This window comes from Apus apus, chromosome Z, assembly GCF_020740795.1.
Source record: "Apus apus isolate bApuApu2 chromosome Z, bApuApu2.pri.cur, whole genome shotgun sequence".
NCBI classification, from domain to species: Eukaryota; Metazoa; Chordata; class Aves; order Apodiformes; family Apodidae; genus Apus; species Apus apus.
In genome coordinates, this window is record NC_067312.1 from 53,854,862 (window position 1) to 53,880,211 (window position 25,350).

Consider the following 25,350-nt stretch of genomic DNA (forward strand, 5'->3'; position numbering starts at 1 on the left):
TAATGGTGTCAGTTTAGTCCAGTGTAGTTCTTTCAAGACAGTTTCCCTACAAATCCAGGTGTCACAATTCCATTTGCTAAAATCTCTGCAAACAGAATATTCATAGATTTAAAAGTATTTAAAGTAAATGTAATGACAGTGGAGATAAGGACAATTATAATCCAATATTGTAAGATAATTTATACTCCTTCATACAACACAAATTCAAGTCATACTTACAAAAAAACACCTTTTAAGCTTCTTTCACTGAAAGCCATGTCAGAAACAGAAGCCTCACCCACTAAGTACACTAGAAACTTTATCATGTTCACTCATTTTTCAACAAATTCATTACCAAATTTTGATAAAATTTCTTGTTGTTCCTCTCGGGTGGAGAAGAGGATCTTGGGGTTCAGTCCCTTTATATTCATGTTATCCCATGGTGGCTGTTCACAGCTTGGTCTGTCTCTGGGCTCCACCTCCACTTCCAGATTGACTTGAAATAAATCTGGATACTTTTCTTGTATGTCACAGGCATCCAGATCATACCTACAAAGATACATACAAGTAGATGCTTGATACTAATGACTAACCAAATTATATTCAGTTCAAGACAGCTTTAAAGCCCTTAATGTAAGGCTTAAAACATGCTGTATTTCTTTATTTTCTGTATATTTCAAATGTGGTATTTGGTACAGACATTTGTCATATCATGAACAAAACCTAGTTTCCTTGAGGTGACAAAATGAAAGAATCTTTCTACTGCAACCAAAGTAATCTAGTTCCTACACTGACTTTTCTCATTCCACCATATGTTGGTTTGGCACATTACACAGTTTCAAAGAAAACTTCTAGTCTCCTACAAAAGGGTGTCAACATACTTGGCAAATTTCACTGTGGTGGCATTTCGGGGCACAAAACCTGTGTGGAACTGAATCTGAAACATCTTCATTGAAGCCATCTGTTGAAAACAAGAAATACAGGGAAACTGCATAAATCCACATAAACAGCAGGAAGAGTGCTCTGCCTTTAATAAAATGCAAAATCTTTTCAGCATTACAGTATTTTAAAGTGGTTTTGATTCCATTTCACTTTTATTCCATGTATAATTTGAGAGATTTAAATGTGGTTTTAAATAGAACACTGATAAATTTATTACTACCAGAAACAAACTAAAAGACTTTGAACTAGATACCTCTCATCACTAACCTCAAACAGAGTACCAGGTCTGTTAAAGATTTCCAGACTCTGTTCTAGAGACAAACTGCATGACTCTTATTACTTTCCTGAATTACTTACACTCAGAAAAACCCACTGTGCAATACACTAATCAAGAAATCTGTCATATGTAAAGTAGTCCATTCAGAATAGTTTTGAACGTAGCACATTTAAAAGGATACTTCCCAAGACAGGAAAGGAGTTTTTTTCCTGTGCAATCTCTCAAGTCAACCATTCATCCCAGGCAGAATTACAGGGCTTTTCCAAACTGATTCCTTACAGCCATTCAATTCTCCTAACTCTTTCTTCTGCTGAGAGAAAAACTACTTTCCCATGCTTAATCAGCATGTGAGGATCCAGAAAATGCTAGTTTACAAGATTCATGTAGCTCCTGCTCATGTACAAATACAATTCATAGCAAGCCGATAAATTTCACAATATTTGTTGTCTAGTCTTAGTTACAATACATGTGGAATAGTCTTGCCAGTCCTTACAAAGGAAGTCATATACTAATAGACCAGTAAATATAAAGAGAATTATAGAAGCTCTCCTTGAAAATGAGTAGTTATGAAACATCACAACCAGAAGTCAAGTAACATGCAAAGCGCTGCCAGCAGGCTGAAGGAGATGATCTTTCCCCTCTATACACCACTGGTGAGGCTGCATTTAAGTCCTCTGTCCAGTGGTGGGCTATTCAGCACAGGAGACTTGGACATTCTGAAGAGTTTCTGTGATCCACTCATCCCTACTCTGAACTACATATGAAAACCTGAACGCATTGTTAAATCTGCTTTCTTAATCTCTTGGGATTTCCTGGAAGAGAAATTAAATCCTCTCTCAAATTAACTGTGAGCAAGTGAGAGACATTCACAATGCCCAGCTGTAGACACTTAACAGCAATATTGAAATGTGGTTATCTCCATAAGCATTCTGCAGAGAGCTTCAGGGAGCCATTTGAAGTACATCAAACTAAGGATGCATTGAATATTGTTCTGTCAAAGCTCCAAACTAGGATAATCACAAACAGTGTTGATGTATCATGTGTTACAGCATATGGATGAGAAAATTCTAATCTTTCCCAATTAGTGAATAAATACCAGAGAAACCACATCAAAGAAACAGTGAAACTAGACTGCACAAAGACTATACGCTAACTTTGGCTGAATTTTCCCCATTTGTATGCCTTCTTCACTGATGACCTTGAACCATACGCTAGCTATTTTGGGGCACTAGAGATTAATTTCATTGAGCTTTCCATTTGATGTTCTGGAAGATCTGGCCCACAGCATTTGGGACAGTAAGATAGTCTTGAACTGCTGCAATATGACAAGATTTGATGCTTACCTTCCAACACACAAAGTAGAAAAGAAAAAAATGGAAAAGCACTTCAGTAATATTAGGTACATATAAATATGCTTGTTTGCCCCAAATGTATGAAAACTGTCTGAAGAGCCTCTGTATTAATTTTCACAGCAGTCCAAGTTACCCTAAACTTTGCAGTATTCCTTCTTATCCGATAAATGGATCTCCAGGTTTGTGTTACTCATCCGGACAAAAAAAATTGCTGCTTTAGAAACCTGAAGACAGGTTTCATTAGCAAGGGTTTTTTGTGATCTTGCAGTACATTTGCATCCACAGCTGTATTAAAAAAGGAAACACGTCCTCCCTAGGAGATTAAAACCAGCAGGAAAACTGGCTAAAAAACCCAACGTGGCTCTAGAAATGGGGTACGCAACCACAGATTTTTCTAGCTTGTTTTGTATATGCAGTCTCTGGAATTCCACTTTTTTACTGACTGATATTTTTCCTTTGGTTTCAGTTTGTGTGTACAGAATTTAAAAGTTTTGGCTTATTGTGCAACTTAGCAGAAAACAATTACTGCCTCAAAAAATTGGCTACAGGCTTCTCATGCAAATACGATAACTATCTCTATTAAATTAATTTCTAGAAATGCTTACCAAAGCATCTATATGCAGAGCACTATGAATGAAGATATTCATTAGCCTTTAAAAGGCTAAATTCACAAGTTGCCCTGGTTTGAGCCAGGACAGAACCAATTTTCTTTTTAGTAATTTTACTTTTCAGTCAAGTCTCTTTTAACTGCACTTGCTGAAATCAACAGCATGTTTTTCAGTCAGTGTCTGCTATAACTAATAATACTTGATATTTATAGCTACTGCTGGAGAATGGTACGCAAAACCATGGCCACTGCTTGGTTCTGCTAAACTTCTTAAGCTCCAGAAATGAAAGTTAAAAAAGGGTCACACATGACTATCTTGCAAGGAGGAACGGACCAGACAGGTGGCCCAAAAATTAACCAAAGTATGCCATCCCATATGTATCAACTTTCAGGCTTCCCCAGGGCCTGTCCTGCAGCCTCAGTAGTGACATGAGCATTATTGGAGGGTGCAGGACAATACTGGTTTTTGTATCTATTTATATTATTTCATTATTTCTTTTTTTCATCATTGTTTCATTAATGCTGTGCAGTTTAGTTTCCAAACCTTAAGTCTCTCTTTCTCTCTCCTTTCCCTATTTAGAGAAAGGAGAGGGGTTAATAGAGAGCATCTTTCACTGATTTAATTGCTGGCCAGCACTAAACCTTGGCACAAGTATATGAAAATCTCAGGTTTCTTTGAACAAAGAATAGGAAATAAAGCCACGTACTTAATGAGATCACAAATACAAGTATGATACCAAACTACATCTACAAAAAGCAAGTCTTTCATGTAGGCTGTTAAATGTATCATTACCTTTGCTTGTAGTCGGCCTCCTAGTGTTGACCTGGCATGATAGATCACGATGAGAACATCTCCCTGGACTGTTATACCTAGTGGAATTACTGCTTTCCCATCTTCAATTTTAAACTCCCTGAAGGAAAAAAAAAATCAGTTAATTTTACTTCAAAAAACAGTGCATTACCTTATGTTTAGTTTGTTTTCTCCAAGGCCTTCCATATCAATCCATAAAAATCTGCTTCAAGTTCTTATTATGGAAGAGGAATCGGCTCTAAATTATTTAAACTTAAAAGCTGATCTAAGATCAACAAGATTAACAGTTGCCTATAGCAAAGCAACAGACATACTTAGACCCATGGTTCCCAAATCAAATATGGGAAAAACACATCTTTAAGGAGCTGCTGGGAAATGCAAGCGAAGATCTCATTAAGAATTCAAAAGAAAGGTGCAGAGAGAAACTGTAACGGCAGTCCTGGGGGATATGTTAAGATTCCCACTGAGGGACAGTGGTAGAGAAACGGGAAAATTTTTAACAACCCACTGATGCTTCTGTGCCTGCATCTTCAAATTCATTAAACTCCTTACAGGGCTTGGATTTATAAGAAAGCTAGAAGGACTTGTTATTCTCTTATCCCTCCTCTCTGAGAAAATCAACACCTAGCACTACTAGTACCATTTGCAATTCCTGTCTTGCATTACAACAGCAGGCACCAGAGCTGTCGAGGGGCTAATAAGCACACCCCTTACAGCTACCATGTCTTGGGGGATGCATACTGTGCCCATGACTGAGAGACAATTTTCAGTCTGGTGCATGTACACCATGGATCAGTCTTCCTAGTTTATAATACCTGGAGTGAGAGGAAAGCAGGTCTTGCTCCCCTCTGCCTCCCGTATCCACTGTGGCACCCCAACACCATCCCTACTATCTGCACTAACAGGTCCAAACTGCTTTTATAATCACATTATCTCTTCCCCATGGTTTACCTTTCAAGATCAGGTAAAAGACAGGAGCTGTTCCAAATGTTAAAAGCAGTATTCTGCTTAACTAGCACATACAAAATCATGCTCTCCTCACAGTAAGGACTTAAATATTAAGTTAGTCTAGAAAAACAATGTGCTGCTTCAGAGCAAATCATAACCTGTACTTACTTCATCTTGTCATATTCCTGGGACGTAGTGGCCACTCTCTCATCTCCCACATAAACTTCACAAAAAGGTCTGCAACCATTACGCTGCTTACTGAAAAGAGGAACTGGGGTCATGATGATTGATCTGACCAGGATGGGCTTGCTGTGAGGAATAATGGGTTCTTCAGCCATCATGTCACACATGTATTCAATGTATCTGCCAAACCAAAAGAAACCAATTTAATCAGAGAATCAACTTCTAAAAATGGGTGAACACATATGGGGACTTAGTTCTGTTTGTATCCAGCCACTGAGTAGTGACAAATTATAACAATAAAACACTGGGAACACTTCACAGCACTTCCAGCAAATAGATTTTCAAATCTGATACAAATTCAGAAGAGGAAAATGGAAACGGAAAGATGGAGAATATATTAAGATCCCTAGCTAGCCTTTCAATTTAAGAATAGTAGCACAGTTTCTGTGCAAAAGCAAGACGATTGCACCACAACAGGAAAATATACTGTCCAGAAAATTGAATACGGTACTGCATATGAACTCATCTGTACCTGTGTCACACCTTCCAGACAACTCCAGATATTTTCTTAGGTTTGTAGCTTTACATATATTTACTTGGAAAACAAGCTACCCACACTTTTCAAAGGCCTCAAAACACCAAAGCAGGAGAAATATTTATTTTGTATCTTACACAAAATGGATGAAGGTTGCACAGCAGTTCTGAAGCTAGCAACTCAAAGGGCTTAACGTGTTCTCATTAATGTAAGTTATCTTGTAGAGGACCCATTAAAAATACTCAAATTAAGTCTGTATAACATCATAATCTGTCATTTATACTTAACTAATCCTTACTTCTTGTCTTTCTAAATCTAATCCTTTTTGTTGGAAACACCCTTACTACCAGTGTCAGTTGCTACTGAGTCTTTTTTATAAGATGTATCACATTAAACCAAATAATCAGTCTTAAACATTCCTGAAAGTATAGGAAAGTCACCTCTGCATGCACTCCTTTAAAAAGCAGAAGGGATTCTTAACTAAACAGAAAAGACTGAAAAAGGACTGAAGAACCTGCAGTATTCAGACACAGTGAAAATGTACTTTAATAACCTAGTAAACATGGACTAAGTCTTACATGTGGAGAAGATTTTGTATTTCAGAGTACATTGAAAAGCTCTGCATACTCTTGCTTTTATTCCTAATTTATTTCTTCACTATGGGCCATACTTGACTCATTTTAGTAAGAATATCATGAGTAGCTTAAGGGCTGAAAATTCAGAACTACTGTCTCTACTCATAACACATCTGTTTTTTCAAGTATTTTGCTGTACTAACACAGACACTACTGAAATAATTTATCTTCCTAAAAAGTATTCTTTAAAAGTGGCACCGTATTCACAATTGCTACAACTGCTTCCTACATCAGTACTCCAGACTGATACCATACCTTTTATGAGAAGGCCAAATGCCAGGAGGACAGCGTTTCATACTGAACATATAAACTGCAGCTTCAGCAGTAGTGAAGAGACGACAGAAACACAGAAAAGAACAAACTACAACAGCAGATGCTGCTCTTCCATCCTACAAAGAAAAATTGTATCTTTGTTATTAAACCTAGTGGAAAAAGTACTACAGAAGCTACTGAAAAACACACTATGTCCTTATTTAATGTAAAGAAGTCTGAATTCTAGTATGATCATTAGATTTGGAGTTTGTATCTGAATGTGAAATGTCTTGATTTCCACAAAATACAAAAGATACTACATATTATCTTCTTACTCAAGTGTGAATAATTGCTTTAGCTTAACACATATTTCAACTGGATTCCATTTCAGTTACCTTACTATCACTAATAGCCATTTTTGTTTCCCAGCTGCTACCTAAAACACCAGGTCAATGTTATTTCTGGCTTATAACTATGGACTTCTGCTACAGCAGAAGTCCTAAGATTCAGACAATACATGCCACACTAAACTTTATAGTTTTCCGACTAGAACTGTCTAAGATTAGTAGCTTGCCACTGAACTAAGAGAAGGAAATTAAAATACTGAACACCTCTTTCTACGGAGACCATGGCTACACACATCCCAAATTCACCCCTACATTATAAAGAAAATATTAAGAAGCGGCAATGGTTCATGGAACAGGACCTCTCAAGCTTTTTGCTAGCAATATAGAACAGATTTTTTTTGGTAGTCATTTGGTATATGAGTGGGGAAGATCCTCAACTTGTTTTAATCGGTAAAAAGAAAATAGGCTTAATCCTGGCTTAAACCAGGACACAAGCATTTCCTTCAAATCCAGGCTTCTATCCTAACCATTACTTACATCAAAAAGGTCTACCAGCACCATAAAAGCCAGATCTTTAAAGAGCAATTTAGCAAATCAATATTATTAATGCTAGTGTAATAAGCAAGCCAAATTATTTCCCAAAGTTGCTTCTAAACTAAAGTAGTCTATAGGCTATGCTCTATCTTTCAAATTTCACACAAATAGAAAACACATTCCCTACCCTGAGACACCTCCATTTAGGACAAAACATTAATGAATACAAAGGAAGAATGAAACACTGATCAGCATGACAAGCAGTGACCTTTGTACACTTGCACTACAAAGCCAGTTCCAAATTAAAGCACCACACTGAGGGAAGAAAAAAAAAATCATTGTACAAAGTCTGCAAGTTACAGCAAACACCTTGCAACTGTGGCACAGAGGATAACTTTACAAGACTGTAAAGACCACTTTACAACCGGAAATACAGCATTCAAAATTTAGAAACCTTATTAAATAGTAAACAAAGCCAATGGCAGAACCTTGCACTTCAGAAAGAAGCTTCATAATTTGCAAAATAGGAGCAAAAGAAACACTCCCATATGGAGATTAAAGTAAGAATTTCAATTTTTCCTTGTATGTTTTACCAAGGATGGATGCTGGCTATAAAAATACACAGTCCTCAGGCATAAACAATTATTAATACAGCAATAAAACAACTATGATTGGAAAAAGATAGATTTCAAGCATCTTTTTTTGTCCTAAAGCTTCAAAAAGCTAGATAGAGGAAGTCTGGCTCTCAACTGTTTTCAAAAGAAATAACCCCTATAAAAGAAATTTAATACAACTTTTCCTAGTGTGTGTATAATTATCTTAACTTGGTTCATTTACACACAGGCAAAATATAGCTATCTACAGAAACGGTTAAGCACACCTAAAGAGCTGCAGCATATTCAAGTCACTGCCATTAAGTTTCACTATGATGATCTTGTAGGAACACCTTCCTAGAGCTGTGCAAGTTTTCAAGGATGACCATCACTGCATGGCCCAAATAACTACACAGGGCAACATTACTCCAGACATCCAGGAGTTACTCCAGCCTACAGCATATGTGCTAGTCTTGCACTATCAGCAGAACAGGATGCCAGTTATAAACAGATTCCAGTCACTGCCAGTCCAGAAAGACTTAACTGTAGCTGAAGTGGGGAGCTGCCATTTAAATCTTGTTGTCTACTGCTTGTTCTCAAATAGATCGCTCAAATTAGTGTAAAAAATTTAACAATTCACTGTATGACTGCAAACCTCAACAATAAAAATTACAAGACTGGGAAGCCCTACCTGGTTCTGAACCCCAACCACCTAGAGGCAGAAGCAACTCTCATATTTTGTTATCCAAGAAAGTATATCAGAATAAAATATTCTCTAATAGATAAAGCATTATTCTCAACCTGTATTTCCTAGCTTTTAAGTCTACAGAAATTTCCAGCTAGATGAATCCAAGACACATTGCACCTATCATTCATTTTTAGTAGTTCTGGTGCAGACTCTTCACATCCCATCTGCCACAGCCATACATATACAGGCTTCCCTCATACCTGAGGAAATGGAATGAGTTAGGTACCTTAAAGAAAGCACTTCAAAGGAAAGATGTTACAAAATCTGGTGTTAATTCTTTGTATCTGCTTCTTAACTAGTTGACCAGCAATCATGCAATACTGAGATAATGTAACTTTAATACAGAATTAGATTTCTAACCTCAAAGCAGCACTGAAAAACTCATGAGTTTTCAGGAGCTGGCATTACATTATTTTTTCCTTGCAAGGAAGTGTACTTTAAGTATACTTTGATTAACAAATACTCTTTTTGACCCTGACATTGACAGACTACTATATCATATCAAAGGACTGGTATTGAATGCATAATAAGCATTATAACAACTGTCATGTGTCTCTACTACACAGGAAAACAAGAATGTAAAAATTTTTGCATGGAATTCTTTTACACAAACATAACTGTAACCTCAAGTTTTCAAATATTGAGCACAGTATCTATTCTATAAATTCATCCCCCCACTCCTGTTTCACATGATGACTCTTGATAAAGAGGTTTATTGTTTTTTTTTTATATCAAGGTTAATGATATATTAGAGAACACTGGAAGCTACACAGCAATCTGCTGCTAGCAAAAGCAAGTTCCACCAAAAGTCTCAGTTTCTGTAGTTCTGCAGATATGTATTAGATTCCAAATGGACAAGAGGGGGAAACGCAGTGTACGCCTAGCTGTCACTCAAAACACTAACAAAAAATAGAGTAAGCACTGAAATAGTAGAGCATATTTTCCCAAAGGCTTATTTATCTTAATCCCTCCTATATACTGCCTTCCATGCTACATGCAGTAAAAGCAAGGGCTAAATTATCCTACTAATTTACCTAAGGAGAAAATTTTTGCAAATAACTTTTCAAAAGACATAGTGGGATGGAATTGCCCCCAGGCTTCACAATAAAGAAAGCCAGTAATATTCACAAACTGAGTGGGTACTAGCATCCTTATTCACAATTTGAAGCTGGATTGACCAAAACACTTCAGACTTAGACTGATTTCTTACAAGGCAGTGCACAATGCAAACGTTTTTCTGGTCTTGTTTCAGCCACAAATGCATGTTCTTGCATATGCTATAAAGATTCTGAAGATTTGGTGCTCGTCTTGCTGGCCAGCCACATTCGGAAACCTGCAACAGAGAACAGAGGTGGGAAACAAGATTACAGTCACATTAATTTCCATAGCATAAGATGTATATACAAGAGAATTTTACACTTTAATGCCGCCTTCAGGCAGAAATGAAGCAACATGCTCAAGAAAAGTAGTTTCACACGGTGTAGGCACAACTTCATAGGATAAACTGCAATAAAACTCCAGTCCTCTCTATAGTCTGCTGCACTAGAATTAGCAGCTCAGATTGCCACCTGAAATTTTCTTAGAGCAAGGAATAAAGTAAAACAGCTTTTAACTTGATTTATGAGTATATGCTTAAGCAAAAAAACCCCACAAACAGAAAGACTTAATTTTATCTTTCAAGGTAAAGCTTTAAAGATTTTACCTTTAATCAAAGAGTCTCATTAGTTAAGTAATATTCCTTCTGCAATCAGTGCTACGTAACATTACCAAATAATCAGCTTCACTGCTGAGAGCATATATTCTTAAGTTAAGCTGTCCAGCAAGAATTTAGTATATAAAACCTAATCTTGAGCCCTTGTCACAGCTATAGAGTGCAAGTTCTGCCAGGACCAAGGAAAACATATAAAGCAGCATTTTCTATTTCTTTATAGCCAAGATCACAACTGCTGTATGTAGAAGATCAAGTTTTCCAAACATGTTTTCTTAATCAGATAAAAGTTCAGGAGTTACTCTTGAGATTAGTTACCTAAACTCAGTACCACAAAAAACCTCTCAATAAAATTGTTTTTGTGCCAAGCTCTGAAAAAAAAGACCTAAAGAAACAGTCTGTCAGATTCAGTACAGATGACACAGCAAGAAAGCAATAATATTTAATTTTATAAATAATTCTGACATTTTGCTCAGGAGGTAAGAATTTCTGAAGCTGTTCTCCTGTGATCATGTGTAAGGTTTGACATAAATGTAGTTTGCAGGAACCAAAGGAAAACTAATCTTCCTTGGCTTCCTACATGGCTGCTCTCATTCAGCACCGACTAATGAAGTCAGCCAGTACTGCCCACTGTGCATTTGTTTTTAAACAGAAGATGTTTTGTTGAAACTCCTTAAATACTCCCAGCCAACAAAGCAGTTTTGAAAAGTTTAATCTACTGTTAATTCCCATTAAAAAAAAAGATAATGAGGCAAAACAGATGTCAAAAGGTAAATGTAGGCTAGAAGAGTTCCAGAACACTGGGAGATTTAGCTGTGCTCATATTACTGTTCACAGCACTTACACATCCAGAAAAATCAGTGTATAGGCACCTCAGACTCTCAAACAAACATGAACAATTTCCCAGTTACAGAATTTATCATTCCATAAACAGAGATAGATAGCTTTCTAGGATGCGGAATAAATCAGCTCACTTTTTAGTGGACTTTTAGCAATCTAGTACTATAAAGCATTACAAAAAATTTTGCTCTGAGGTACCTGCTCCAAATAATCACAAAAAAACTCCTGCATTATTAAGCTTTGCCTTCCATGTTGAACTCTGCCTGAACTTCATGCTGAACCATATGCAGATAGAGTTTATTGCCTCCACCCAAAGAGGCAATAGTCACTTTTTCAGGTGTAACAATACTTGTCTTGTCTACAAGTTTACAAGCAAACAAAAGAAAGTGATAAGCACTAGATAGAACACATTAGACACACCTCAGCATGACAGTTTAAGGGAACCTAGATAACTGCAGTAATGCTAAGGAGGGCTCTACAGCATAAGACCCAGAAGGGGTTTCCTGTAACAAATACTACTTCTTCTCTGGGCAGTCAGTACTGTGAGGAAGGGGCATGATCACTACAGATAGTTTCAGTGAGGTCTAATGTGGCCTGTACTAGACAACTCAACGCAGTAACAGTTTGCACTGTTGAGCTACTTACAGGGCAGTTGAGGTGTATTTTGGAGCAGACACTGAAGTCCAGTATCTCAGCACCTAACAAGCTGTCCTTACTACCTTGTTACCGAATTAAGTAAATCTATTCATTTTAGTATCAGAGAAATAGCTAGAAAGGCTAACAGAAGTTCAGGTAAGTTATACTAGTATTTCATGCACTAGCAACAAGCAGACACCTGGGGCTGACTCATACAGGAGTCAAATGGTATGAAGTGGGATGAGCACAAAGTCCAGCAAGTAGTTTGCGCAGTCGCCAAGGGAATACTACTACCTTTGATAAATCAAAACCTCTGAATGTAGAAGAGGCTGAACTTTTCATAAGGTTTTTAATTATGTATTCTCCACATAAATTTGAATATGTGAGGTACTTGTACACATTTTCAAGGATATCACTAGCCTAGCAAACACATACTTTAGTCACTAAGATTAAAGATTAGTCTTCAATCAATGAAGTTTAGATTGAAAGCAAAGACAAGCAGAATAGAGGTTACTCTTTGACCTTACATTTAGATTGTCTTTTGTAATCTTTTTATTATGCAGCCTACTTTAACATATTTCATAACCAAAAGTTGAAAGTATAATCAAGACTTTGTACTGAAAGACTTTTTACAGAAATATACATAAACTGTACATACTCTGTTATGGAATCTTGAAGGCCTGTATGTTCTTGGAGAGAGATTGTACACAGCATAGTGTCCAGGATGCTTAGAGTCCAGACATAACCGCACATCTTCTATATTATTTTTGATGGCAGATTCTACACCTTCAGCTGGAAAGGACATCACTGAAGACAGAACAAACACCAGGTGAATTATTGGCTTTATACATTAAAAACTATCACAAACTATTCTTAAGACAGACAGGTATCATACCAGCAATCCTGGAAGTGATGTATGATATATCCAAGTCTCCTTTTGCGTAACTGAAACAGAAAGCATCTGAGTTAATACTGGAGTTAAAACTATCCAAGCCTAAGTCTAAAAGAACACAGGTCTCTCAGACTACACCCACCACCATCAATAATACTTCTTCCACCTGAGGCTCATTATCTCACTTTTTTTACTATAGTTGTATTTGAATAGTTATTTACATCAGTTGCAACAAAGCAATTTCTAGGGATTTTGTACAGACACTTTCAATGTTTAACCATTCCTCTAGCCCTTGTTCTTCCTGATGAACATTTGTTATAGGTATCAGACTGAAAGTCTAATGAGGATGCATTAACACCACTAATGGAGGACATGATAACGCTTAAAACAAAAACAATTTGAAATGTAGTGTTCAACAAATGATCTTAACTCTGGCATGTTACTATCTGGCCCAGATGGCCACACTGCCCTATTTCTGAATTCAATGTGAATAGAGCATATCACAATCTCTTTCCTCATTTAAATAATTCCTCCAAAACTTGACTTCCAAAACTCCCATAGAGAGCAAGGTATTAATCACTCATCTTCTCATATGGTTGTGCTCAGTTTTAAAGAGCAGCCTCTAAAAATGTTTTTTTCTTTTTTGCATTTATGTCCATTCCCTTCATCTCTACCTAATCACCCACATTATCACAATAATTTATTATTTAAGACAATTTTAAAAATTGTTTCTAGGGTGCCTGCTGTGTAGCAGGACAAAAAAGCTTAAGAGAAAGACTGAAGAGCCCCAGTGCATGCCAACATCCTTGAGTATGATCACATAGGTCTTCACTGCTAACTGGCAAAATAAGAACACACGCCCCCTACAGAATTTGGTTTGGATACAACTTAAATAAGCCGGCAGCATATTATCCCCAGAACATCAAAATGTCATCAAGACACTATGATGCATGTTTAAGGAATGCAGAGGCATTACCAAAGTAATGCTCTTCTGTCACTATTAAGCTTCCAGACACTGCTTGAAAGAGCAGACCTAGGATACTGCGCTTAAGTTTTGAAATATCAGGAGAACACTGCTTTGATTCTTTACTGCTTGCTAGGAGACATCAAGGAGGCTGGGAGGTTTGATTAAAAGATCATTGCATTTACAAGGATCGGAAAGAGGATTTTAGGTAAGGCAAGAAAACTGTTCCAGAAGCAATGACATTAAACAGCATGTATACAGAATAATCAGTATCCTATCAATTATATTGACCCAAGGTCTCAAGAGATACTGAATTGACCAGAAGGAAGCTTGAGTGTCTCACTCTATAAAGCACTGAAAAACTCAACCTTGAAAAAGGAGATAGACAATAGCCAAATAAACACCATTTCAAAATTACTTGCACCTTTGGAAGGACATTAGCACAACCGGAAGCTACATAATCATGTAGCTCAAATAGTAACACTGTTGCAGCCAAACTAAAGCAGAAATTTACATTCAGAGCTAACCATGATTTCTTACTAAAATTCATGTTGAGCATAGTTTATCTGATTGAGAAGTATGAAACGTTGTTTGCTGCTTCACTCACTGGCTTCAAGCAAGAAGACATGCAGGTCATTCCAACAATATCAACTTTTTTATATCAAGATACAACAATAGCCTGAGAACAAAGAACCATTCTCTTTTCAATCCTTTAACACCAAGGTTAAGCAGCAAAAACCAACAGTTATCACACTGATTCCTTTGGAAACACTTTCAGATACTGACTTCTTACTAGCAACACCATTCAATTAAACTTTGCTTTTTACATTGCAAATATGTCAGAAGCATGTACATCATCATACACAAGTTGCTGAAAAAGTGCAGCCTGATATGTCAACATCAGCACACAGGCAACTCAAGCTTGCTGTTTTTCAGGAAAAAGACCTGTATGATTGCTATAACCAAACAAGCTTCAGAATGTTTGCACTGTCTTTATTAAAATGTAGCTGCAAAAGTGCAAAATCAATACAAGTCTCCTAAAACATGTGACATTATCCTTGAATTAATATTCCTTCAACTTTATTCTGAAGATTTCAGAGATATTTCAGTAGTAAGACTCGAACACAAGCTACTCTCTTTCTAGTGGAGTGCTTCATGTCACACTGGTAACCGGGATTGCTTCAAATGGCAGGAAGGTGGAGAAACTCTATTCTTTACACATTTCAAGATATAACCCTGTAAGTAAACATCAGCAATAAGGTCCCTCCTTTCATTTTGCTAATATCAGAAATTTCATTCATTTTAATGTTGCTAGCAGGGAATAAGAACAGAACAACATGCAAACAAATTGAGAGACTGCATGGAGGGTTTCTGGCTTGTGATATGGAAAACCACAAATTTTAAGGCTCTGATTAAGCTAAACAGAAATGTATGTTATGACACCAATATTTAGTCACTTTCCTAACGATACCAGGCTACTTCAAGTCTTTTTAGAGATAAGTATAGTGGGAAATACAGCAAACAAGACACAAATTCTCATTTTGCAGAACACCTAAACAAAATCAGAAAATTTAAGTCAGCCACTAAAAACTTCTCACTGTATATATGATTGGCAATATCACTCTAGACAAGAGAACAGCATCACATGAAGACCATAACTAACACTAGATAAAATATTATTTCAGCAAGGTAAGCTAAAAACAGTTAAATTAACAATTCACAAAATATGCCAGTTAACATACAGCACAAAATTCCACAACAGCACATAGTTAGCTTATGTTAATAATGGTTGAAGATGGGAAAAAATAAAGCATGACAGACTAACCAGCACAGCTAGTGTGAGCATGCCAAACATCATCCTGAGTTAAAGAATTATTTAACACTAATCTATCTTCCTCCAGGCATCTCCAAACTCACAACAGTGAAAAAATATATATTCATTAGCTAAGCACCCACATTTCTACAGCTTAGTTTATTTTTTTAAAATCCAGGAAGAAATGCAGCACTGAAATTCAAAATTTGTTCCCACTTAGTTTTGCTTGAATTAATCATTCAACTACCAATACAACACAAAGTTCTATGAAATAAAACATTAATGAGGCTGCAAACCAGAAACAATCACCTGAGAAGCAAAAAATCTAGCAATAAAATACAGCTAATTATTCCCTAAATTCCTGTATTACAGTGAAAGAGACAGTTCTGATAAAGCAAAACAAATTACTAGTAAAGTCTAGATTCTTAAAATACTTATATACATTTTTGGCAGGGCACCTGTAACCTGTGTGGATGCAGAACTCAAACACAAAAGCTGGTCAAGAGCACAGGAGCGTTTCAAGTGAGAGGTGGAAGAGCTGAACAGGGATATGCCAAGGCCAAGTGGCTGCGGACAGAGTTATCAGGCACACACAGGTACAGCTGCTGGTGCAAAGCTCCCTTAAATACAGAAGCTGCTCTGCCGTAACAAGTCCCTTTGCAGAGCAGTGCCTATCTGCTCTAGGTGTGTATACACCCTAGTAATTTATTTTAGGTCAGTTTGTATCAAAAGAGGGCTGAAATTCCCTTGCTCTGTGCTCTCTCAGAAGTAGCTACAAACTCAACCTACACGGGACATGGCAACAGCTGCAAGTGAGGTGGCCTGAAAGACAACTGAGACAACCCTCATTCACTTGCCTTTATCTAGTAGTCTGTGACATGTGTTTTGATTTTCAGACTTTATCACTTGTGTGGATATACAAACTACCAAAACTTGAACTCAGATAAAGGCAGCTATGGGAGAGAAGAAAGAATTAATTTCTGAAGCAACTATAGAACTTTAACTCCTCCACTGTAGTTTGGATTAACTGAGTTAGAATAGTCTGTCTGCAGGCCAAGGAAGTAAATCCAAAATCCAGAGAGGCAACGATAAGTAGGAAGGAGAGAGCCTATCCAACAAGATGACAGACTCCAAAACAAGTATGGTGAGGAAAATGCACAACATGGAAGAGACATTTTAGATTGTCCCAAATGTCTGCTTCTCATGCTGGCTGAAGGGTTTTGGCAAAGCAGTCAAGGATGCAACAGAAGTATTTGTGCATTCCTGATGGTATCAACTGTAGCCACAACACAAGTTTATAAAGGCAGAGAATGAATATGGTAGAAACAAGTATGTACTATAGTAGATGCACACAAGGAATAAACACTTCAGCTTGATTTAAACAATAATTTAAGAATGTATAAACTCACTGGTGGGATTCTCAGCAGCACAGTGAATGTTTACATCTAAACAACATGAGACTTCCTTAGGTCCTGCATAACGAAGTATTTTTCATGTTAATTCATGCCTTGCCACTTCTGTGAATTGTTAAGAATCAAAGTACACATGACAGACTTAGCAAGGAATGAAAATTACAGCACAAAGGGTCACTAAAGAATATTAGCAAAATACATGTGGAGAGTTTCTCTTTCAATACTGAGTAAATAGTACCAGGAAAATAAGTACTGAAGTAACTGGTTCTCACTAGCACCATTACCTACTTAGTAAATTCCCTCCTCTTCTTTCATTCTTCAACACAATGTTAAAATTCACTTGGATAAAACAAGAAAACAAAGAGGCTTTTGTATGAAGAGAGAGGGTTCTGCAACATTTGTGTTAGTGCAGAGATTAAACAAAAATGTGACAGCCTCGCATGCTCTGTGGTGATGTGCACAAGTGACCTAAATACACACCCTTGATCAACCATCCTAGTCCAAAACATCTGTGAGGGACGGATCTCATTTTGAGGCTTAGGACTTAATATACACTGTCTGACAATCTTCTGTCAATCCATCACAGCACATGAAAGTGGTGTATCACACACTAGCTGGAAAAGGCCCATGGCTTGTTGATCCAATTGGGATATTGCAGTACTCCCAACTATTAAGGGCAACAAACCAAAACTAGGTCAAACAATTACATTCCAAGCTACTCAATTCTAGTACATAACCCACATGTAACTTCCTCTAAGTAACACCAGTAACATGTAAAGAGCTTTTCCATGAACAATATTTAATAAGTCACATAAGACCTTCTGTAAATGTCTCCAACAGCACTTAAATTCCTGAGAGGTTCAAACACTACCACAAAGTCAACAGTCATGTCAGAGAAGGTTTAAGTAGTGTAGAGGATTCAAACAGTTCCTTACATCGCCCACAAATTTAAGGCATAAATGATCCTGTCCTGGGGCTCTGTGCAGGACTTGAGCACCTCAATTTCCATCTCAATCATACTTACCCATTTTTGTCAAAGACAGCATTTTAACTACAGTGCCAAGAGTATAGTTCAGGTACAGAATACTAACTAGCAATCCAGAAGTAGCACACTAACTCAAGAATAAGATACATGCAAGACTTAATTTGGGCAGTCATCATAATCTAAACAAACAACTGCAGAAAAGAACATGTGAAGTGAACAGCATCTTTTCAGACAGCAATTACTCACTGTCCTACACTTCAGAAGCTGCCAGATCAGCTCTGTAGATGCAGTTGGATATACAGTTAGTTTTATTCCCTGCACATTATGGTTCTTATTGAACCAAAGGAAATCACACACAAAAAGCCACACACCTGTTATGTAAAATAAAAACAAGGTGCACGCACAGCATCAATAATCCAATATTAATAAAATTATTTTTAGACAGTCCTAATCCACCACTAGAAAAGGGGGAAGTGACATGAGATAAAGTAAAAAATGTAATTTAACTTCCAGTGGCCTTTAAGGAAGAAAATGCTTGCAAGAGCATGAAGAGGAAACTTCTTCAAACATAACTGACTGATGGAGGCAAAACAATCCAGAAAGTCATGTGGAGACAACTTAGTGAAGTGCAGAAGTACTTCTGAAGTATGCAGTGTACAAAGTACAGGATCAGTATAATATTTAATAAAGGAACACAGGCATGGGAAATTTGGGCTTGTAATTTTGCCCAAGGTAGAGAAGAATTTAAGTGCTACATGTCGCACAGGAAAAGTAATTTATCACTGTGAAACTTAAATCTAAGCAAACTGTCAGAATTTAAGACAAGAAATTAAGTTCTTTCTAGTTTATAAATAGTAGAGCTGCGAAAGGCAATTAATCTGCAGAATATTTCCATGTTTTACCATACAGTAAATTTCATTTAACAAGGTACCACAAAAATAACAGAAGTTGGACAGAAGGTAAGTCACACTGAAGGTATTAAGTACAATGAAGTAAAGAGAGGCCTGCAAAACAGCACATACCAAAGAAATAAAATGGAGAGCAGCTGTTAAAAGCTGTAGCTCATTATATTACTTCATACACTGAATTTCCTACAGATCTGCTAAGCTGCTAACAAGTCATCACTTTTCATCCTGCTACAGTTAATTCTCCTTGTACACCTTCGTGTCTTCTCTTGAGTCAGTGTGGTTTCTCCACAGTGAGAAGTTTTATGCTGCTTTGCCAACTACTTTGTACAGAGCTTAAGGTCAAACCAAGATGCACAGCTTTTGTGACTTTTAAAAAACAGAGGATCTGCCCTAAGCCATGCACAGGAAATTTAAACAGGCTATTTAGCAGACAGCTAAAAATGCACTTGAAGTGTCTGCAGAGGTGCAAGATCTACAGATCTAACTTGTCTGATCATTACAAATGTTTTAGAGCAGCACTATGCACAAATTCCACTCTGACAGAAAAACATGTTGCAAGCAATAGACTTCACAAGCCACAGCATGGTATCTGAAGTAGGGTGATAGGGTGACATAACCTACAGTGGGGAACAAGATTTGGTATTCCTTATGAGGCTCTAGTTTAGTCATGACTTTCCCAGTGAACTTACCTGCTCTTCCTAGAGCTACAAGAAAAAGCTTTCACTGCACAGAATTTTATTATGAGTTAATGCACAAACCATACAGATGGATTAATAATGATTACAAAGGTACTAGAAACATTTGGAATTGAACCAAAAATCTGGTTAGAAAAAATGTAATGACATGCTAGGTATCCGACAACATATTCAGCAAAATAGGAGAATATTCTTCCAAGTAATGTGGGTCAAAGGAAACAAACAGGGCAGAGCCTCTCATTTTGCCTTGAGGGCATAGGATTCCACCTCAAAACTAAACTGAACAGAAGAGCTCACACACTACTTTTCTGCACTTTTATTTCTCACCTCTATCCCCTTTCATTTGTACCTTTCACCCCTCCATCTTCCCCCCCCCCTCATTAATGGAGGCCTTACCTACTAATTCAATTAACTCATTCTGAACCATGATAGTTCAATTCCATACCTCTATACCCTGCTCCAGCCCCCATCTGCTCATCTCTCCCAAGATCTCATTTGCTAAAATACAGAAGGGAAAGTAGCACTTATGGGCAGGCTTTGGCCCCCAAAATTCTCATTTGTTGCTTATGATTGCTAAAGTAATTAATATCAATCATAAAATCTCAGGGCTAGCTATCAGCTATTAAAGATCATACATGGAAAAGTATGCTGGATTTTATAATTTCTGGAGTAAACTCTTGACCCTTCATTTAGAACTCTTACCAGTACAATTTTAATTCCTTTGACTTTTTTTTACTCACCTGGCCACAGACTGGATAACTTTAGAAGATGTATCCTTAATATTAGTGAAAAATCGCTCTGTTCCACCCCTCAGAATATCAAAGAACCCTCCGTAAGTCTGGTCACATTCCGCCACAGTCAGGCCTAGAGTAGTTGAATAAAAATAATAGTACTTTAAGTAATATCCTGGAATGGGTTCCAGAACAAAGCAAGCTGCTTACAAAGCTGGAAGTGAAGGCACATACAGACTATGCCTTGCTGTAAGACTCACAGTTCCAAAGTTCTCCTTAACTATGACCTATGCAAAAAACAGTACTTCCTGCAACCAGCAGGTACTACTAAACTACTTAACACATTGTTTAAATGACTGTGTTTAAGAGGAAATAAAGTAAAAATTTCTGAAAGTTAAGCATTTATTTCATATTGCCAGTGAAGAAAACCACTTTTTTACATCAGTTTCAAAGTGCAGCTTTTCATTAGCAAATCTACTTAAGCATCCCCACTAGAGACATTTTGATGCACAGCTTCAAAAGCAACTGGCATAATTAAGTTACTTTAAGCACATACCCCCAGCTAGCTCAGCATCCCAGTACAACATCCCTGTTAGTAACTGTATACAACAAATAGTACTCATTCTTGTACAAAACAGATGACTAGCCATCCTTTTGATTACAATCCTACTAGGAAGCTGATTCTTACACAGAAATTGATATACAGGTAACATTATTGCAATAACACATGAATACCATTTGTCTCACTGGCAATTCAGCATAAGTATTATCAAGCAAGTATTAACAAGCTGGTAGGAAAACAGACTACAGTGTGAAATATTTCCTCAATATCTTCTACATTAATTTAAATGTTCTATATTCACATACCTATCGTAAGATGAGTGCAGAAATCATCTTTAATTTCTTATTAAGATGCAAATAAGCCTATCAAGCTTTTAACTTTCTTTACTATATTAAGTGCAAGTGTCTTCAACTGAATGAAGTCTGAAATATCTATTTTTACAGAACAGGTATATCAGCTTTTAATTGTGTCATTTTGATGATGTACTTTGACTCAATTTAGTACTGCTAGATCAACTGGGTTTATTCCACAGCTCCTTCTCCTCACCACCTATGTCCTATGGTGCAACCATCTTTTGAAGTCCTCTCTGCACAATCCTCCCATAATTAGCTGGGGACAAGCCTATGGCTATTTCTCAAAGTAGTGACTGGATAGCCAATAAACTGAGTTTAGGCTATTGCTTTTTACCTTTAAGGCTATCAGATATGAGTCTTTTGTAAGTGACAAAGCTAAATAGCTTTAGACTACAATCGCTCAATCAGATGCACTTTTAATTATCATCCAGGGTAAGAAGGTTGTGTGTGGGTGAGAGGAAGAGGGAGAGCAGACCTCAGATGCTTTCAGAAGTATTTCTTCCTCATACAGGCTTGTTGTAGGCTAAAATAAATACATCAGGTCAGTGACACCTTAGTATTAATGACCTACAGTGATCAGTACTCAAAATCCCTGCAATTGCTTCAGCATTCTTTATCGGACTACCTCAACCATCAGACATCCATTTTAGCATGAAGTTACATCAAAAGCCACAGAATGTTTACTATCTTTTTGAGTTGTAACATATCTGATGTTAAGTATCTCTTCTTGGAAAGCAAAGGCAACTGTCACTTTCCTACACCAAAGATACAGTGTTGTGCACAGACAGGATATGTACCAAATTCAGGAACAGCAACAAGGTTTCACCTAAAATACAACACTTCTGAGAAGATTTTAAACTTAAACTCCTCTTAAATTATCCTCTTTACATCACTTTCAAATACTATTACCTCATTGAATAAGAAAGTTTTAGGTTTAAAATAACATTTTTATTTGTTAGTCATAACCTGAAGACCACTTTCACTACAGCTCTTTTTAAGAACATAACTGCTCATTGTATCCATCACTTCTATCAAGTTTTAGTTTACTTATTTCAACTCTCCTGCCTCTACAGGTGAACAATGCCCTTTAGCTTCCATGATTTTACATATGAATGTTATCCTTCCCAGCAATGAGCTTTAGAAATTAACATTTGCAGGTACCAACATACAACCAAAGCCTGAAAAAAATAAAGCAAGCTCAGAAGCAATGATATAAATACAAAACAGATAGTACTTCTGCAAAAATGCCTAAAAATCCTACATGATTTTTTTCACATAGAAGATATGCAATTGGTTTAACACTAAGATGCTGTCTGTCTGCACTTACCTGCGTTGTACATATTGTTGAGCTGTCCTGCAGGCCTGGAGCTCTGTGAAAGAGAGGTCACAGATGTCCGAGGCTGTGCATTGTTTCCATAGCCTCCATTTTGTTCCAGGAGCTGAGGAGATTAAGACTCACTGTAAGAATTTTCCTGGCGATTCAGCCAACTTGTTATGCTTTGAAAATTACTTTTACTTGGTGAAGACCAGCAAGCTATCAGTTACTGAGCCTCAGGAGAAAGCCAGCAAGTTAAGATACACTAATTGATTCACTTAGAGTATTTTGCAAACTAAGCATCAAGCAGAAGACAAGATTTAAGTGAGTTTCAAGTTAGTGAAGGCAAATCCTTCACATACTTGATTTTTCTGTGCATTTTAATTATGATTAATGCAGTACATCAAACAGAGCCCTTACATACTAACGAATGACTGAAGATCATGAAAAGTTTTTCAGCAAGCAGTAAAAACTACAAGTTTCCTTTAATGTCATGCAAGCTCTGTGCTTTAGAAGGCATATTTTTGAAGATTCTATAGGTGATATAGATCAATTCAGTTGAATTTCAAAATAAGATAGAGTGAACTTTTCAAAAGACGAAGGAACAGGGGACCTGCTCCTACATCTGTTACTAAACTCACACTCACTCCCTAAGAAAGGAGACAAGGGAGAGAAATGACACCTAATCAATAATACTCCTTATGAGACAATTACCTCTGTGATGGGGGATTTAGGATTCACATTCCTAGCTGCTGCAATCTCCTGCAGTTGATTCACAAGTTCAGTGATTGACAATCTCTCCTCTGGGTTCACCTTCAACGTAAACCCTAAAAAAAAAAGAGATACTGATAATGTAACAGAAACTCTTCAGGTATTTTCTCTCAGCCACGATGAATAGCTTCTTCAGTGCAATACATAAACATGTGAACAGAGTAATGCAACTGCTAAATCCATACCTAAATATAATTTTTGTAACAGGTATCAACAAAAAACTCCACTATTTAAGCTTAATAATATTTCAGAGAATATACTTTAGGATCAGATAATGAATAACCCCAGTAGTAAGTCTATAATACTGTTGGAGTTGGAGACATTTTTGGCATTTCCAGTATTGTATTAGAAATTTAAAGAAAATACATTTTCTAAAGCAAATTCAAATAAACCAAACCAAAACACTAACTGTTCCTATGAATTAATTCAGATCTAAGGAACACAGGCAACAGCACATAAGTGCAGAAGATTCTTTTAATATTTCCAAGTTTTTTGATAAGAGATTAAAATTTTTAACATAAGTCATTGCAGTTTATATTTTTCAACATCACATCAATAACATTTAGTTATCAGTAATACAACACTGTTAATAATAAGATATATCAATAGAAACCAGATCAAATAACACAGTAAACTTACGAATGAGATCATGAAACACAGAATAGCGAGTGTCATTTTGTGGGATGACATATTTCCCATTGACTATGCGAAGTTTAGCTCCATCTTCAAATGGATGTTGCCTAAAGCACAGCAAGTACAGGATACAGCCCAGAGCCTACAAAGAGACAAAGGCAGAAATATTTCATAGAATCATGGAATCATTGAGTCTGGAAAAGACCCATTAAAACATTGATTCCAACCATTAACCTAACACCAGTCCACCACTGAACTGAGTCCTTAAGCATCACACCTACACATCTTTTAAATGCCTCCCAAGAACAGTGACTCAACCACTTCCCTGTGCAGCCTGTTCCAAAGCCTGGCAATGCTTTTGGAGAAGAAATTTTTTTCTAATATCCAATCTATTCCCCCCACAACAACTTGAGACTGGTTCTTCTCATCCTGTAACTCCTTACTTGGGAGAAGAGATCAACCCCCACTTTGCCACATTCTCCTTCCAGGTAATTGTAGGGAGCAATAAGGTTTCCCTCAGCCTCCTTTTCCCTGGGCTAAGGAACCCAGGTTCCCTCAGCCCCTCCTTGTAAGAACTGTGCTCTAGACCCCTCATCAGCTTTGTTCCCCTTCACTGGACAGGCTCCAGCACCTCGACATCCTTTTTGTACTGGAGGTTCCAAAATTTAACACAGTACTAGAGGTGCGGCTTCACCAGGATCGAGTACAGGGGACAACCACTTCCCTAGTCCCCATGTTTTTACACAGCAAACAGTATACAGATGTCATGATGGTATCACAGAAGACAAAATCCTGTCAGTGGCAGTTGGTGACAGCATCAGCCCAGGCTAGCAGATCAGCAGCCAAGTGAGCAAGGGCAGTGAGGGGAGCACACAGAGGTAGCAGCTGCCCATGGTGACTGGGGGTGGCTGCTTCATAATAGTCTGACACCTGAAAAGCTTAACAACCAGACCACAGCACACCCCTGTCCTCCTCCTCTGTTATTGAGCTGGAGAGTTCCCAGTCTACAGTATAGAAAACACCAACCCCTACCCCATAGTGGTCTTACAGGGAGCTGGAAGCTCCCCAAAGGCATAGGCAAAGGGAGCACCTTTCACCAGGTACCCTGGGACTGAGCTCCTGGAACTAGCTATAGTGAGGTAGTGGCCACGTCAGCATGCAGAATACAGGTATTGGCCAACATTTTTGACCCAGTATTTGGTCTCCTGTTTATCAGGGAGACATACAATGAACAACCTTGGTGTGACACTGGAAGAGCCCCAGACAGGGAGGGAGAGGCTGCCTGTGGCAACAGAAGGTGGCTGCTTCACTTGTTGGTTCTCCCCTCTTTGACAGCTGCAGCCCTTTATAGGGACATGAGCAGATGACAGGATATTCCCGCTCTCTTCC

At 37.5% G+C, this 25,350-nt stretch overlaps 1 protein-coding gene across 2 annotated transcripts in view; it reads right to left on the reverse strand.

The window, feature by feature from the left end:
- GAK (cyclin G associated kinase) overlaps positions 1 to 25,350 on the reverse strand; it is a 71,608-nt gene that overhangs the window by 22,180 nt on the left and 24,078 nt on the right. For both annotated transcript variants that reach the window (XM_051642682.1, XM_051642681.1), the window contains exons 8-19: positions 23,968 to 24,103; positions 23,272 to 23,384; positions 22,570 to 22,681; positions 20,337 to 20,460; positions 12,823 to 12,872; positions 12,586 to 12,734; positions 9,954 to 10,076; positions 6,525 to 6,658; positions 5,085 to 5,279; positions 3,951 to 4,068; positions 861 to 940; positions 335 to 528 (exon numbers count right to left, since the gene is read on the reverse strand). In XM_051642682.1, coding sequence (XP_051498642.1) covers positions 335 to 528; positions 861 to 940; positions 3,951 to 4,068; positions 5,085 to 5,279; positions 6,525 to 6,658; positions 9,954 to 10,076; positions 12,586 to 12,734; positions 12,823 to 12,872; positions 20,337 to 20,460; positions 22,570 to 22,681; positions 23,272 to 23,384; positions 23,968 to 24,103 — 1,528 coding nt within the window. The remainder of the gene's footprint in view (positions 1 to 334; positions 529 to 860; positions 941 to 3,950; positions 4,069 to 5,084; positions 5,280 to 6,524; positions 6,659 to 9,953; positions 10,077 to 12,585; positions 12,735 to 12,822; positions 12,873 to 20,336; positions 20,461 to 22,569; positions 22,682 to 23,271; positions 23,385 to 23,967; positions 24,104 to 25,350) is intronic.